Source organism: Carassius auratus, unplaced genomic scaffold, assembly GCF_003368295.1.
Source record: "Carassius auratus strain Wakin unplaced genomic scaffold, ASM336829v1 scaf_tig00215202, whole genome shotgun sequence".
Lineage (NCBI taxonomy): Eukaryota > Metazoa > Chordata > Actinopteri > Cypriniformes > Cyprinidae > Carassius > Carassius auratus.
The window spans coordinates 14,856-33,169 of NW_020527980.1; the positions used below are offsets into that span (position 1 = coordinate 14,856).

Below are 18,314 nucleotides of genomic sequence, written 5' to 3' on the forward strand. Positions count from 1 at the left end.
CTTTAGTGCTGGGGCTGTTATTGTTTATGATTTATGGCACATTGTTTTTCCCCCAAAATAAGTCTTTTTTTACATGATGCACAAGTATTGTGAAAACAAAAACAGGAGAGACAGAGTAGAGAGAGAGTTGAAAAAGGAAACTAGGCATAAAAAAACTGTAGAGCTGTGGATGGGGAAGACAAAAGACAGAGACGCCGGGGGGGGGGGGGGGGGAATAAAGAATATTGTACATGTACACGGAGAGAGGTGGAAGCAGAAGAACAGAGCGACATATATTACAAAAACAGAAGCAGAGTCAGAGGAGCATCGTTAGAGAGACAAAGAGACATGGAGTGGTTATTTGTTTCTCTCTTTGTTTACTGAACTGCTCTGAATAGGAATGGACTTACCGTCCCTCCGAGAGGAGGCTTGGATGTGCTTGCAGGGACATGCTGGCCAACTCTGCTCCTTCTTTTATCTTGTTGCCCCAGAATGAAAGATTTGTGCACTCACCTCCACGCACCAGGCCATCACACCGGGCTCAAAACCCATTATCACGGACAGAGCAAGGGTCAACAGGCCAGACACTGATAAGGATGACCAAACTCTATTGCTTTCACACTAACACACAAATGCATGATCAAACCAAAACACACACTTGACGAGACGTGCAGCTGCACACATATATGGTAAAGAAAGAAAAAGCTCTGTTGTTGTCTGTTGTAGCTATCTTATTATTTCTGCGTCTGTCTGGATGGCATACACATGAATACACAGAGGTGCTGGTTTTGTTTTCCTTGAAGTTCACTTCAACACAAGAACTATGAAAAAGTTGATCATTGCTCTGTTTTCCATGACCTCAGGCCAATCCCTCACGTTAGAGGCATCTAAATTTCAAATTGACTTGTAGACCATCAATAAAGTACATTCTGAAATGATCCATGTGTGGAGTATATAATGTAGACATGTAAATCTGCTTTTGGTATTGTCATGTAACCTTCTACATCAGCTGTGATCCTGTTCTCTACAGCTCTTGGCCTTATGGAAGAATACAATTTGAAAATGTGTTTATGATAGTCTAGGGTTGACAGAATTATATTATGTATAATCTGTAATATAATCTAAAGATCATTGTAAAGATGTTGTGATCATTCATATTTTTTACACCTCTAGTTTAAAGCAGTACGGTATAAGTATAAAATATTGATGTTAATTTGCTTTACTACATTGATAAAATTGTATTAACTACATAAAATCCATTTGTTTAATTCGTAATATCTTTATACAGCACTTACACAGTAAAATCTGGGTCTTAATACACTACCGTTTAAACACATTATACATTCAGTACACATAAATTATAATATTAATAGTAATATTGTGACACATTTCAATTTGAAATCCGATTTTGCGTTTCAATATATTTTCAGTTGTAATATTTTTTTTTTCTGTTATGGCAAAGTCAGTGCTCTAGTTTTCCGTCTCTGAAATTTAACTAGAAATCTTTTCCAACATACAGTACATATTGTAGCATAAATGCCTAATGTCATTTAACATAAATGTCTTTACTGTTATTTTTGATCAGTTTAATGCATCCTTGCTGAATAAAAGTTTTTCTTAACATGTAATGGTAGTTACTAACTAAGTTACGAACTAATTTCGTTTTGAGTCTGTTTCGGCGGTTCGAAACAGATTTTTTTAGGGGGGTTAATTTGGCTCCTAAACAACACCTTTGAGCTACCATTGGTGTAAGGCGATTACGCAGTCAGTTGGTGTGTTCTGGAATTCAGCCTTCTTTGACGTGTGATTTTTTTTTACCCACCGGTTAATTCCTCATTCCACACAGGGGTGTCAGAATTTTTGATAACACTTTACCATCACCTAGCCTTTTCAGACTTCTTCAAACGCAGAATGAAAAATAACTTTGTTTGAAGTATATTGGGACCTTTAGACGGATTAACCATGTGGGCAATTGAGCAAGTGCCCATGGGCAACATGCAAACTTCACACAAAAAACAAGCAGTACATTCACAAAAGTTTTTTAGCTATGATCTAATATCAGTGAAAGTGCAATCTATTGTGGGATTCACACATACAATTATATAGGCATGAAATAAAAACCTGCTGCTCACACTGTATGTGTGAATCCCACAATAGATTATGCATGGAAAGACAGATTACATCAGGGGTTCTCAACTTGGGCCCTCAAGATACACGTTTTGCTCCAACCTTGATTAAACTCTCCTGATATTAACCCTATAGTAATCCCAAATACCATGATTAGCTTGTTTAGGTGTGGCACTAAACAGGAAAATGGATCTCACAGACCTGAGTTGAGAACCCTCGGAATACAGCATTCACACTGTTAGCACACTTTTCAGTTTCACATCCCATTCACAGAAATGAAAACGCTTTGCTCAACGCTTTGTTCAAACTTATATCTTATCTTTGTTATTAAATTAAACAAATGTTTATTAAATTATATATAGTTTCGTTACCTATGGCTGCAACAGTTCCCTGTTTCTTAAATGTATTATTTTAGTTGCATACATTTTCAGAAATTATAACAGACTTTAATTTAAAAGTTCATTCACAATTTATCAGAGTGCACTGCAAAAAGTTGAAACCTGCATTTTAAATAATTTTTCCTACTTAACCTCAGGTTACTTTAGTCATAGTAGTTCATGTTTTTGAGTTTAATAAGAAAATAATAATAATTAAATTCCCCTCTCTCTTTCTAGGACTGGGTGACAGCTACTGATATCCTCATCTCTTTGGACAGACTGAACACTTTTGGAGATGAGTTCTTCAAAGATCCCAAAGTGCTTCGTTCATATTTTTATGCTGTATCTGATTTTTCCGTGGGAGGCAGGTAAATAAAAACATAGCTATGTAGATGTGTCTTTTAGCTGTCATTGATGTTGTGTTGGCAGATATATACTGATGAAGAGACAAGGGTAAGCAAGCAAATGAAGAAAAATGGCAATAGACGGAGTGATGAATAGAACAATTAGAAAGAGAAAGAGCTCTAATATCAAGGGGGACTGGGCTTTAGTAAGAGAGAGAGAGAGTTTTGTCAGCCATGTGATCTACATTCTACCTCATCAGTGTATTTGGAATATAAACAGGATGTGGAAGAGACAGTGTTTGCCTATTTGTGTTTGTCACCATCTGTATATTGTTTGTGTCTGTGTTTGAGTTTGTTCATGTCTGAATTTTTTTTTTTTTTTTTTTTTTTTTTTTGCCAGCAGCTCACATATCAAAAGCGTCTTTTTATCTTTTCTCTGATTATTTGTTTTTACAATAAACTGCACAAATTTGCTAATGCTACAGTAGTTATCAGGCAAAGTTGGTAAAAATATACATCACTTGCTAACAGTGGTGGACGAAGTACACAAATCAAGTACTTGAGTAAAAGTACAGATACATATGGTAAAATATTACTCCAGTAAAAGTAAAAGTACTCCTTTTTCAATTTTACTCAAGTGAAAGTACAAAAGTACTCATTTTTTTATGTACTTAAGTAAAAAAGTACTGCAAGATAGATGTTTGCAATTTTATATAGGCTACTTAATTTAATTTTATATTAGCACTTTTTTTTTTATAATCCTACTGTTCAAAATACCTTGGATTTTTTTCCAAAATAACCACTATATGGAGTCAAGATATTTTTGTTGTTGATATGGACTACGCTGATTAGAGTAATGTTCACTGTGAAGCTTACACTGTGATGTACCTGAGAGAAAACAGAGATGACCATCTGATCTTAACCAGTAAGAAAAAAGTATTTTAAAGTTAGTTGTTTTACAGAACATCAAAGTTACAGTACAGACCAAAAGTTTGGACACACCTTCTCATTCAAAGAGTTTCCTTTATTTTCATGAATATGAAAATTGTAGAGTCACACTGAAGGCACCAAGGGCTATTTGAGCAAGAAGGAGAGTGATGGGGTGCTGTGCCAGATGACCTGGCCTCCACAGTCACCGGACCTGAACCCAATCCAGATGGTTTAGGGGTGAGCTGGACCGCAGACAGAAGGCAAAAGAACCAACAAGTGCTAAGCATCTCTCGGGGAACTCCTTCAAGACTGTTGGAAGACCATTTCAGGTGACTACCTCTTGAAGCTCATCAAGAGAATGCCAAGAGTGTGCAAAGCAGTAATCAAAGTAAAAGATGGCTACTTTGAAGAACCTACAATATGACATATTTTCAGCTTCACACTTTTTTGTTATGTATATAACTCCATATATAATTCCACATGTGTTAATTCATAGTTTTGATGCCTTCAGTGTGAATATACTATTTTCATAGTCATGAAAATAAAGAAAACTCTTTGAATGAGAAGGTGTGTCCAAACTTTTGGTCTGTACTGTATATATGACATGATAATAAGGCCTGAAGTTAGGAAGAACATTTTAAGGAAAACAAAATAATAAAACAAATTTCATAATGATTTTTTCCTTCTCAAATCTTGTCTGTGGTTTAAAAACACCCCTAGCCAAACGGGGTGCATCTCTTCCCACTGATAATTACTGTAGTTACCATGTTCTGAACATCACATCCTTTCTTTTCTAACCAGATGTAATCTATATATGTATATATATATGTGTGTGTGTGTGTGTGGCTGAATAAAAATATTTGGACATTATAAAAATTACATCAACTTAGCACTAACAAGCTTGTTAGCTAGACAGTTAGCATCAGCTAACAATATTTACTTATTTTCAGTACGATGAACATTCATGTCTGTCTACTCGTCTAGTTAATCCAAACAATATACATATGTATAACGTTACTGTCGATAAACAATATAAAAACAGACGTAACATAGGACATTTTAATAAAAGTGTTAACTTTGTTAACTTGTGAATTTGAACGTGCATGAGTTATTGTATTTAATCTGTGTTGTTTTATGGGGTTTTTTTGTTGTTGTTTTTTTACCTAAAATTGATGTGTCTGCATCGTCTGCACTCGAGCATTTCATTGGGCTTAAATAGATCACTCTTTACAACGGATTTAGTTCCCAAACAACTGACAGTTTTGACCTAAATATGATTTTCAGTTACAATAATTAATCCAAAATTTCGACATAACTTACTTTTAGCAACATCAGACGCACGCGCGCTCACAAGATCTCCCGGTTCTTACTGACTCGCACTAAACGGTTCATTTGAATCAGTGAGTGGTCGACTCCAGAACAGCTGCAATCGGATCATTCTAATTCGTAAACGAATCGTTTGGTGTGATTCGCGATCCGATTTAAAAGTTTATTTTGAAAAGACTCAGTTCGTTCATGATGAATCAGACACCGCTTCTGCGTGTCGGAGCACGTGATATATTATAGGGAGTAACGATATGTTTTATGAAATGTAGTGAAGTAAAAAGTACGATTTTATTCTTTGGAATGTACTGAAGTAAAAGTAAAAGTTGCTCAAAATAAAACTACTCCAGTAAAGTACAGATACTTGAAAAATGTACTTAAGTACAGTAACGAAGTAAAGCTACTCCATTACTGTCCACCACTGCTTGCTAATCTAATTTCCTGCCAAACTTATGGCAATAATAATAAATGCAGTATCTACTCTGTGCTCAGAATGCTTTTCTACTTAATATATCTGACAGTTCTAAATCAACTCTTCCAGTTCATATTTACTTTTAATGCCCCTGTAGCATATCGTAATTTGCTTTGTATTTTGGTGTAATTTGGTTTTAAATTCAACCATCTGGCTCATTTGTTCCTCCCGTCCCAGTATGCCACATCCTGAGTTTTTTTTTAGGTAAAGGAAATTTTTTATGAATGTCCACTGAGACAATGAGCCTTAGAAGTATGCTAATGTTCTCTCAACTGTTTTGCAGGTGCAAGTGTAATGGCCATGCCAGTGACTGTTTCTCCAATGAAGAGGGACGTTTGGTGTGTGCTTGTGAGCACAACACTGCAGGGGTTGACTGTCAGCATTGTGCCCCTTTCTACCAGGACCGGCCATGGACACGGGCCACTGCCGATTCAGCCAACCAGTGTGTGAGTAAGTATGGCCTGATTCTTTATCTGTTTAAGTAGATTCACCCTCAACCTGAGAGAACTGAGGAGCCAGGAGTGGCATGAAGGTCAAGGCTATAAAACGGCTGGACCATTACACGGCGTCACAAATGTCGTGCATTGAAACACAGGACAAGAAGGCCTTGTTTATGCCATACTTCTAGTGGAATGAGCCCTGACCCCCAATGGAGAGGGGAGATCAGAGGACCCATAAGATGTATTGATTCAATCCACTATACAACTGCTGAGGGTCTGCTTGTTTGCAGGAAGACCCTTCTAATAAGTACTGTAACAAACAAATAACTGGTCCGACTTCCTCTACAGGGCAGTTCTGTGGACGTATGTGTCCAGTAGGGATGGGTACACTTATCTATATACATAACTGGATCGTTCATCGCGTTCTAAACTGCCAACAGACAGTGAAGCCACCGGAAGTGTTCTATCCGCCATCTTACTAATCCCTACCAGCAGAGAGCACCACTGAGTTACATTCAAACCGCTGACCTGAAATCACCCGATTTGAAGCAAATCAGTCAATCTTTACTTCAGATGTTATCTGCAGTGTTTACGGTCTTTTGTGGCAGTATAAGCGATATATTCAAATAATTTAGGTGGGTGTGTCTGCTGCGCACTGACAACAAAGGTAACTGATCCAACACAAAATATAGCCTATTTCATTATGAACATGATTTTTCAGGAATTATTAAACATAAACGTATTAGTATCGGAAATGGATTTGAATATATTACACTGAATAATACAATTATGTTGTTAATATTGCTCTTTAATGAAATTAAAAGCTTAATATACTATCTTAGAAATTAAGCTTTATGTCTTCAAATCCTTGCTGTATAACATTAGTCAGTTATTTCTTTGAATAAATTCAAATTTCAGAATGAGCACTTTGCCGTTTGTTTTATATGTTGAGGTTGTGTCAGTCTGATGTTTATCGTGTTCATGATGTTCGCTACTGTAATGAACGTAGCTTTAAGTAGGGGAAATTCCCGACATTTAACAAATAACCGTTTACATGCTTTGCATAGGTGTTTGCATTGTAATAATGTACAGAAATACTTAAAATTGATAAACGCTGACTTGTTAGGTAGTGATGTTTTTTCATTAAAATCATACAATTTCCTATTAATTCAATAAAACGTTTACGCACACTAGGGATTACCAATATGGCGGCGCGGCGGCTTCACTTTCATGACGTCATGAGCAATCCAGTTCTATATTAAAGATCAGTGGATGGGTATCATTTACCTTTTATTGATACCAATACATATACTGCATACCAATACCGATACTTATCTTATCGATACAGTTATCGATATTTGGTGCTAAAAGATATTACGTTTTTTAAAATTTCAAGTTATTTTATTACTGATTAAACAAAAATTATTAAAGTTATAGTTATCATATTTAAAGTTTAAAGCATTCAATTAAAACGAGCTGACCATCACACAGAGAACACACAATCATGCTGGATACACAGGCACATTTCACAAGATCTGCATTTTACATTGCATGATTAATTTAACAGTGTTTTTAATTTTACTAGTTAAGGTAATAAATTATCTTTAATCCGTTTTCTATGTTTTGAAGTAACATGTAAATTTAAATCAGTCAGCAGAAACTGAAGTTTTAGCTGAGGGCCCATCTGAACATCTGTGCATTGTTTGGAGTACCAGAGAAATGGAAATTAATTTAGCTTCTATGAGTCTCCACATCTGCATTATATATCTAATGCTTCAAACTTCATTAAACATGAATTCTGTTGGAGACTGCAGAGTTTTACTTTCTCAAATTAAATTTCAAATGAAGTTGTTTAAAAAGTTAATTTGTTGCCTCTTGCAATTCATTGGGTGTGATTGAATTGGCTTGATTTACTCAGTTTAACTGAACTGATTTAATTAAAACAAATAATTAAAGTGTGGCACATTCTCTATCTAAAATGTACTGTAGGTCAATTTCGTGTAACCATTTACCTTAAAAGAAGTTTTATAAAATCAAAAGAAGTTAACTTTGCATGTTATACAGTACAATGTCATCTCCGTATGAAGTTACCGCTATCATCAGTATTATCATAGCAATATCTTGGATATCTTTCGCTCACTTTATCTGCACTGTATTTACAGCACAATCTTACAAAAAGAATGTTCACATCATTTAGTAATTCAATGAAACTACACCATTTAGCCTTTTAGCACAATAACTAAGAAAGTTTTGTTCGTGCAATGTGTTGTGTGCGTGTGTGCTGTCATGCATCTCTGCTAAATACTTTAGGGGGGTGCTGTAATTGGCTATTCTGACAAACCCATAAGGCGAAAAAAGCCATGTTAATTATTTTCATTCTGTATTCCACTAAGCTCCACGTTGCTTTAATTAACTCTCTGTTTCAGTGGTCAACAGATGGGTTTCTGTTGGTAATTGTTGTTCCTTCTCATCAAAGTGGATTTAATGAATAAACAAGTTTCTGGTTGCAAAAGCAGGACTATCTGCTGGTGAGGAGGTGGAGTCAACCGTTGATGAAGTCTGTGCATGGTTGCTTCGCAAAGTTTTTCGTCACAGACTCTGCCAAGTTTATCATTTGCATGGCAGATTCTGAAAGCTTCCACCATATGTCTCTCTTGTAATTCTTCAAACAGATGGACATAGGATGTCTTTTTTACCCTCCAATCTGAAAGTATAAGAAAAAAAGATGAACATTTAGCTTGCAAACAGCACAAAACCCTTGTTTTGCTTCTCAAGAATGTTCTCGTACGGTTTGTTGCTGTTTGATACCACGGCTTTATTTATATTTGCAGTGGAATTTCTTTGTTAAATTGCAGTGCTCTACTTTGCATGACTAAATATTTGATTTAATTAGGACTACCTAGAAATGTATTATGTCTACACTAAAATTTTCATATTTACTAAAACATTGTAAAACCATCCATAATTAGAAAATACTACCAATTGCACCTAATTATGTTTCCATTTTCTTCAGTCTGTTTTGATGACTTTGAACACAGTAGTTTCACAGTGATATGCATTTATCTCTCTTGCTCTCTCTAAATGTCACTAGTGGCACTGAACAGAATTGCAAAAATAATGATTTCAGAGGTTTTCAAACAGGTTTCCTGAACTCTGCCCGTTTGTCATTGTTCAACAAACATATAATCCTGCCCCAGGTTCACACCATTTTTTGTATTTACATAGTTTACATAATTTACATTTTTTGTATTTAAATTGTTTCAAGTCATTGCTGTGCTTGGAAGTATGCAATCAATGCCAAAGCCACTGTAAAGTTTATAATAACGTTTATGTTTGATGAAGCCAAGCTTCAATCACATTATCTAGTTTTTCTGTTTCTGTTTCAGTATCTCCAGAGAGCCACATATTGTACACTACCATTCAAAAGCTTTGGTGCAGTTTTGAAAGAAGGGTTTAAAAAAAGTCAAAGTAAAAAAAGAATTATAACATTTTAAAAAGAGTATAAAATAAATTTTTTCTATTTTAGTTCGTTTTAAAATGTAATATATTCCTATGAATTCTCAAGCAGCCATTACTTAGTCTTTGGTGTCACATGATATTTTAATATGCTTATTTGCTCATCAAGAAATACTTATTGTCACAATAAAAACAGTTGTTTTCTGCATATTAAATATTTTTGTGGAAACCGTGGTACAATTTGTTTTCAGAATTGTTTGAATATTAAGAACAGCATTACAATGTAACAGTCTTTACTGTCACTGAAGGCATCTTTGATGAATAAAAGTATTATTTAGAATGCTAGAATCCTTTTAAAATGCTAGTTTGTTTTAGAGAAATCTTTGAAAATTTTGTTTACTTATAGTTGTCTGTGCTCATTAGGAAAGTATTTTAATGTAAAAGAAATTGAGATTGAATTCATTTAAATACGCATTTCTCCCTTTCCTCAGCACATTTCCTTTATTGTAATAGCATGCATTCCTTTTTTCAGTGGCAGCTCGAGAAACTGTGTCCCATTAGAAAGTGATAATGTGATGGTTATTGCAGAGTCAATAGACTGACGGAGCTGTAATAAAACGAGTAATGTCCCACAATGCCCCCCTAGGTAGCGGCATGCATAAAAAGCTGACATTGTGCGTTCTGGTTCGATGATATGTTGAGAACTAGGGGCCTGTGGCGGGGGAGCTTATTAGGCAGTGTGTGTGATCTAAAGCCTACTGAAACTGAACACACTTATGTGAATTTGACCGAAAGCTTTAGAAGAGAAGCTTTAACAACAACTGCTATTTTTAATCAGTTTTATTTGTTTTTCTTCTTGTTTTTCTTCTCGTTCCATCCTTATACGTTCCTCCACATCTTTCTCTTGTTTCTCAGGGTGTAACTGCAGTGGTCTTGCTGATGAATGTGTGTTTGATGCAGAGCAGTACCGAAGCACAGGAAGTGGGGGGCGCTGTGTTGGCTGCAGGGAAAACACAGCTGGCCCTCACTGTGAGAGATGCAAAGAGAACTTCTTTAGATCCTTACCGCAGCGGACCTGCCAGAACTGTAACTGTAATGCAATGGGTGAGATATACTTACATACTCAACAAACCAATTGTGCATCAGTCACACTCATTTACACTTTCACTACTATCTTCTATCAACCCATGTAATCGGTCTTGAATCTCATAAACTCAAAATGCAAATGAACATATATGCATACAAATATACAGCTCTGAAGTGACTATACAGCAACAAAAAAAAAAAAGTCTCTCACACACTCAAATTCAAACATGGTTTTTCTTTTTATTATAGGAAATACTAACAAGACTACAGGTGATGGAAAAAGTATATTTAAAATATATTAAATATTCTGCCTATTGGTTTAATATTTACATTTTAATTTGCATTCGGATATTGCATTATTAATGGATTTAAATTCCCAGAATGCCAGGGGAAAAAAATCATGCACTTTTTAAATTATTTGTTGCTGTTTAATACACGCTAATCTTGTTCGTCTTGTATCTGAAATATCTGATTTTGCTTCAGGTGACAAAAATGTGTGTATAAGATATGTTCAAATTAGCATTTATTAACCTTTACTGACTGAATTTTTAGATAAGGAAATGATTCTTTAATGCAGCTGAAACTATCCATGTACTCATTAAAAAACCTAAAGGCTATGAATGTCTGTCAAAGCCTGTCTTCTCGCTCTCTCTGTCTCTCTCCAGGCTCTGTGAGTTTGCAGTGTGATGCAGAGGGAGTGTGTGTGTGCTTGCCAGGTGTGTCTGGTGTGAAGTGTGACATCTGCAAGTCAGGTTTCCACTCTCTCGGCCCTGGTGGATGCAGGTAATGAGAGCAAGAATATCCTTACCAAGAATTCATCTAACGAGATAAACATTTGATTCGTGCATGCAGAATTCTGCCGAAATATCTGACAAGTACATTTGAAAACTGATGTCATGCAGAATTAAGCCAATATACTTCATACTAACCTTTGCAACCAAACAATACTGTGAAACAAATTAAAGTTAATTGAAGTAAACCACAAATAAAACACTTATATTAACTATTTGGAGACTTTTTAAGCCACATCTAGCCTTAAAAAGACAGTACACCATTGCAGACTGTGAAAGATTCAATAAGGGAAAACAACCTTGACACGATATAGAACCAGCACACACAGGAAAACATGTCTTCTACTAGAGGAAAGATTCTGTCTAAATCTTGTACTATATCATATCAAAAGAAAAATATATAAAAACATTGTGATATCATAGTGCTTGTTTGTAAAAGTATGAGGAAATAGTTAATTTACAACATTATAAATATATTTATTGACACTGAAAAAAAATTACATTTTAACTATACATTTGTGCGTTTAAATTTACATGTAACAGAGAGAACAGGAACAAAACAAAATCAAAGGATGGAATAACTTCTCAGTGTTTTACATTAATATACAGTATTACTTCAGTCTTCTATCAGCACATTTCCATTTGTTGTTGTTGTTGTTTTTTGTAAGATCTTTTAATTCTGATTAATATAAACAAATTTAGAGGCAGGCCAGATTTGATGGCAGCTGGTTCCATATCCAACCAAGGTGGGCAGTCCTGAAATAAAATACTACCTATAAAGCAGTCCAATAATACCAACAAATAAAACAGCTCAATAATACGAATGTAGATTAGGACACTGTCCTCCTCTATCATATGATATAAAATATAAAAGTGTCAGGCAGACTGAAATATCTGTCATTTGAAATAAATGTTGTTAATGTTGAAATTTTAGGTGGCGGCAGAGGAAAGTAATGGTTGTCTGTGATGTTTAATTTATTATTTATATTAAATGTATTGTTTTAGAGTATGTTAAAGTTGTACTGTTACTTAATTTTGCATCTGTTATTTTAATTGTTTGAAGAAGAAAAAAACATTTCAGTATTGAGCTGTGTGATTATATCCACATGAGAAGATCTGCATTTTGCATATTTTGCTTATTCAGTGACGCAAATAATGGTGTTATGCAGAAGAAAACACAGGAGAAAGACAAACGACAAACTAAAATTTTATACACCACTACACTTTCATGTGGCCCATGTGGGTCACTGTTTTCGGGTGCAAATTATTTGGTTCACTGGAGCGAAACGTGAAAGAAAAAAGATGAAATGGGAGAGAAACGAGAGGAGGGAGGTTACTTGTCAGATAGGAGAATTATGGGTAATGGCGAGCCAGGTAAAACCATGGTTTCAGGCCATCTAGCAGATCATAGTGAGATTAAAAAAAAAGTTTACACCCAACAGAGCAGCTCTGACCTGAGGCCGTCAACCAACTGAGATGTGGCTCTCTCATCTGTGTGTGTGTGTGTGTTTAAACAGGTTGTGTGAGTGTGAAAACAGGGGCAGTGTAGGAGTATGTTCAAGCGAAGACGGACACTGCCATTGCAAGACTAATGTGGAGGGTCAGTCCTGCAACAGGTGAACTACTGCTTCTCACCCTTGCATATCATCGCTAATTACTTATAGATTTACTTTATTACTTACACAGTTAGTTCATCCAAAAATTAAAATTCTCATTTACTTACCCTCATGTTGGTCCAAACCTGTATGAGTTTGTTTCTTCCGCTGTACACAGAAGGTATTTTGAAGACACTGAATAACTAAACAGTTTTTCTGTGTTTCAAACAGAATTATCCTTTTTGTGTGAACTATTCCTTTAATGAGCTTCCTATTAGGTCACATCATAAACACACACAAAAATAACTCTAGTTATAATAAATCAATGGAGAAATGCTCATTTGCACTGCAAACTCAAATAAGCACCACATTTTTCAGATCTTTACATAAATTGTTTTGATAAATGTGGGGAAACTTAAACAAAACAGTGTAGTATATGTCTGCTTTATGTGCATTATAGGTGTAAACCAGGCTCTTTCAACCTCCAACTGGAAAACCCAGATGGCTGTAAAAAATGCTTTTGCTTTGGACACTCCCTAGCCTGTTCGTCCTCCAATCAGTACATGGCAATTAATATTACTTCAGACTTCCTAGAAGGTGATTTATCAAACATTTACACTGTTTTGACATGATTTACATTCTGAATATCAGTGTTCTCAATACCCGCCTCCTACTGCAATCAGACACTTCTTTCCTCACTCACTTTATCAGCACTTTTGGTATTATTTTCCAGGTAATAGTCGAGATATATAGTGGGGTCCAAGAGAACTGAGAACACATTAAAAAAAAAAGTTTAAATTTAAACTTAGTTTAAAAAGTTTAAAAGTTTAAATTAAGATTTCAGGTGTTGTTCTTTTTCATTTTTTTAGTAAGAGAAAAAATCTATGGTGCCAAATGAATTAGAACTTTTTTTAGATCGTTCAAACTGAATGATCAAACTTGTGACATTGATCATGTGACTCTTTGTATAGACGTCCTAGATACTAGATCCAAGATACATCTAAAAGTATTTTGCTGAACATGACCAGCAGGCTTTGCACAAACATTTGTTTTAGTGTAAAGCAAAAGAGAGACAAACCGAATGCATACACATTCTGGGTTTAACATTTTCAGTTTAATATTGTATTATGCTGATTCAATTTGTTAAGAACATTTCTGTATTAAACAATAAAATCACAATGGAAGCACCTTCACCGATAATCTCAGACTTTGTTGTGTGTACTCTGTGTTCAGATCCAGATGGCTGGAAGGGTGTGTTCACCAGAGGGCATGAACAGTCCCTCATCTGGAAGGAGGGAGAAGTCTATCTGTTGCCCTACAGAGAGGAGAATGGCTTCTACAAAGCACCTGGTAGGACAACAAATATACACTCCCTTTTAGAACATGTGTTGTTTCTGAAGATGTTGTCCTACTTTCAAACTATTCTAGACTAGTAACTAGATTTATAGTCTCTGTCACAATTCTTATATAGTATATTACAAAATTTTAGAACACAGAAAATGTCTTAAAACTAAACCTGTAAAATGTATTGACATATATTGACATCAAGCCTGTTCTTTTCAGAGGGACTGGACTAAGCTAAACCTACCATAGCTTGACTGTGTGTGCTAGTGTAATTTATTCAAAGCTTTCTTTTTTATGCAAACAAACAAACAGATGATAAACAATGGGCTAGAACAAGCATGCTTGGCCATAAATAGTATTTTATAGAGCAGCCTTTGAAGATGAACCAGCTGTACAGGCCAGTCCAGAGGCTAGTTTTAGTCCAGGTCCCTTGAGTGTAGGGGACAGGCTGAGGGGATTTACTCTGGTCTACACAGCAATTTACCGCCACGGAGAGACACTTAGCCAGACCAACTTGGCTGCTCACTCTGGGAGAAATCCTGTTAACAGCACTTCTTAATGTCTCGCATAATTTTTAGATGGATTACGAGTGGCACATAGACAAATACAATGTTAGCAACGTACAACGTTATAGTACCGAATACTCTTAAAATACACAAATGTGGCTTTTTTTGCAGTATAAATTGAACCTAACCTAGCCCTAAATTGAATAGTAAGGTTTCATGTGTATCCACAAGGTCCTAATTTGCGTGTTTAGTCTCATTCATCTTTGTTTTCCCACCATCGACTGGCCACAGAGATGCAGCGTTGCCCCTTTTGCAGCTCTTTGCAGCACTTGGTGCCGTTTCTCTTATCGCTGCGGCAAAGAGCTTGTTTGTGTCATTATGGCCGCGCGTCTAAAATGCGCCGAGATCTATTGCTCCTTCAATGTGTTTAACAATCTTATTTGCTCTCTCTGTTTTCCCACACACTCTCATCTCGTCATTCACATGCATTTGTTTTAGAGTACAGCCACCCTGACAACTGGAACAACACCCAAGGACTTTTTAGATTATCCTTTTCATGAACGTCACTCTCTGATTTGCGGTGTGCACTTTATTTGGATCTTAAATGCTTTTTACACACCAGCGGTCTCAGGAAATTTCGATGTGAAGGAGGAACGTTTTCCTTATTAAGTCTGTCTTGATTATTGGAAGGAGTTTAATAGATGCTATGAGTGTGAGTTTGTGTGCAAATGTTTCTTCACTTGAATAGCTCATCTAGCTGGGCACAGCTTTGGGCGTTTGACACTGCTGAGGCTGCCATGTCAACAGAGGGGTGAGACAAGATACCATAGCCAAGCAGCCAAGCCAAGAGTTTAGCTGGCTGACTGAGCCAGACTGTGTGTATGTGTGTGTGATCTCCCCAGAGGTACATCTGTTCCATGGTGAGAGGACAGAGTGGAACATTCATCATAGCTTTGAGGAGAAAACAACATGTCACACACACATGCTCACATAAACACACATACACACCTCCCAAAAGCTGGTCGCAAGCTGTCTCGGAGTCACAAACACAGATGGAGAGGAACTGAGGTCGCTGTGAGATTAGAGTTAGAGAGGGATGGGTGTTAGAGGGAGATCTAAACGTCTCCCTTACTCGGAGAGATGCGTCCAGGTACCACATTGTGTCCATGAACAACTTGGCCAGTGCACCCTGACAGCTAACCATATGCCTGGCATAAATCTCCCTGGCAATCAGAACTCGCTGGTGAAACGTATCAAATGTGATCAACTGAGACAAGTGGCACAAATTAGGCTCAATCCTTTAATCACTGAGATTGATGTTTAAAGCTGGGGTTTAATCGTGATATCCAACCCAACTTCTCCTCCCGTATGTAAGATTGCACTGATTGTAAAATGCAAAAATATCTATCGAACTGCAGCAATAAGGTCAGACTCCTCTGTTAAAAGGTCTGATATATGCCGCCTGATGCTGCTGCTGGGTTTTTAGTGCAGTGGGTGGCGTGGGATGACAACGGGAAAAAGTGCAAGCACACCTCACTGTGGATGCAATGAGGTAAATACTGAATAAATACCTGAGTTATAAACCTGTGTCCCCCTCAATGACTGATCTGCCTCTCTTCTGTGTTACAGCTAGAGGATCTTCACTGTGTAACTTAAAGGGATAGTTCACCTAAAAATTTAAATTCTGTCATCATTTATTCACACTATGTTGATCCAAAGCTTAATGACTGACTTCTGTGTAACATGAAGATATTTTGAAGAATGTTGGAAACTAAACAGTTTGGTGACCATTGACTTCCATTTTATGGACAAAAAACAACATGAGAGTAATTGAATTTTTGGGGAACTATCCCTTTAATAGAGCTTTAGGAAATACAGAAACCCTTTTAGCAGGTTATTTATCCTCGAAGGGTTAGTTCACCCCAAAATTACATTTCTGTCATTAATTACTCATCTTTAAAGGGTTAGTTCACCTCAAAATGAAAATCCGGTCATGAATTACTTGCGCTCCAGTCGCTCCAAACCCTTAAGACTTTTGTTCATCTTCGGAACAAAAAAAAAAAGATGTTTTGCATTAGATCACAGGAGATGAACAAAGGTTTTATGGGTTTGGAACGACATGAGGGTGAGATATTAATGACAGGATTTTCATTTTGGGGTGAACTATCATTTTAATCACATTCCCTTAATCAAAATTGACTTTATACAGTATGTTATGTGATCCAAACAAAAATGAGGCTGTAAGAGAGAGAAGTACACTGTAAGTACAGTATGTATACTGTATGCTGTGATGTTGATAGCTGTAATCATGCAGGTAATAAGGCATTGAAAATACATCTTTTGACATTCAACATGTTAGATGATGTTAGAATTCATATACCGGTATATAAAAAAAAAATTATATATAGTTTTAATATTTAAATATATATTTAAATTTTTGTATTTCATTTATTTGTATTAGTTTAATTATGTACAGAGTAAATATATATTAAATCATAAATATTTAATTATTATTAAAATGATGCATTAAAAATAAATGTATATTTTGTAGCATAATTTTATTCATATGAAATTATGAAGGTTATGACACTTAGGCATGAATTTAAATGGATGGTCCGCTCAAAAAATTACAATCGTGCTATTTGAAAGCGATTACTTACTTTCTTCTGTGGAACATTAAGTTCCCTTTCAGTCGGTCACTCTCGACGCCACGTCGGATGACCGACGAATATGGGATATCGCTTCGATAGACCAATCTACTTCGAGTGTAAACTAAACGAGCCAATGCACATTGGCATGCAATTATTGCATCCAGCTGCCGCTGATCACTGCGTGAGTATAAGAGGGCAGCAGGTGCAATGCATACCAGCTTTTCGCTTCGGAGCCGAGCGTCAGTATCGCTCTGCTCAACTGTGTCTGCTGTGAACTACGAGTTCAGCACGCTCTCGGAAGCTTCGTGTGTTGGCGAGACGGCGCTTCAGCGGCGGTCGTTCCTGTGTCGAGTGGATTGCACACTTCAGGTTGCACTACCCCTGTCGTGTTGCAAGCGGCCATCCCCCCTGTGCGCCTCAGCACTGAAAGAGCATTTCCTAAAAGAGCAAATTCTCTCTAAAAGAGCTTCACGGGTGCGTCTTTGTAAAGACGACGGATCGTCCTTATAAGGATGCCGTTTCACCCGTGCGTTTCTGGGTGCGGTCGTTACCTGGCACCGGGTGATGGTCACGATCGCTGCCTCACGTGTCTGGGCGTCGAGCACGCTGAGGTGGCTTTCGTGGATGAGTCATGTTCTCACTGCGGGAATATGACCATCTCGGAGCTGCAAACCAGGCTCCGCTACCTTCAGGGGGGCGGAGTCCCGTTTGCCGCGGCCGCGATCTGGGGCTCGTTCTGGCGGCCGACAGACGAGAACCACTTCCGGCAGTAGCGCGAGTGGTTTGAGGATCACAGTGGTGGCAAACCCCGCAGGGAACCAACCCTCTGGGGACCATCACTCCTCTAGCACCTCCGATCCAGTGGAGCAACCCACGGAACGCGCTGGGCCCTC

General features: G+C 36.9%; 1 protein-coding gene across 1 annotated transcript in view; it reads left to right on the forward strand.

The window, feature by feature from the left end:
* Positions 1-18,314, forward strand: part of LOC113093897 (laminin subunit gamma-3-like) — a gene marked incomplete at its 5' end in the record, with an annotated part of 68,486 nt that overhangs the window by 12,055 nt on the left and 38,117 nt on the right. Inside the window, 7 exon segments of the mRNA XM_026259469.1 lie at positions 2,721-2,851; positions 5,836-6,002; positions 10,364-10,552; positions 11,200-11,317; positions 12,843-12,941; positions 13,381-13,517; positions 14,154-14,270. Coding sequence (XP_026115254.1) covers positions 2,721-2,851; positions 5,836-6,002; positions 10,364-10,552; positions 11,200-11,317; positions 12,843-12,941; positions 13,381-13,517; positions 14,154-14,270 — 958 coding nt within the window.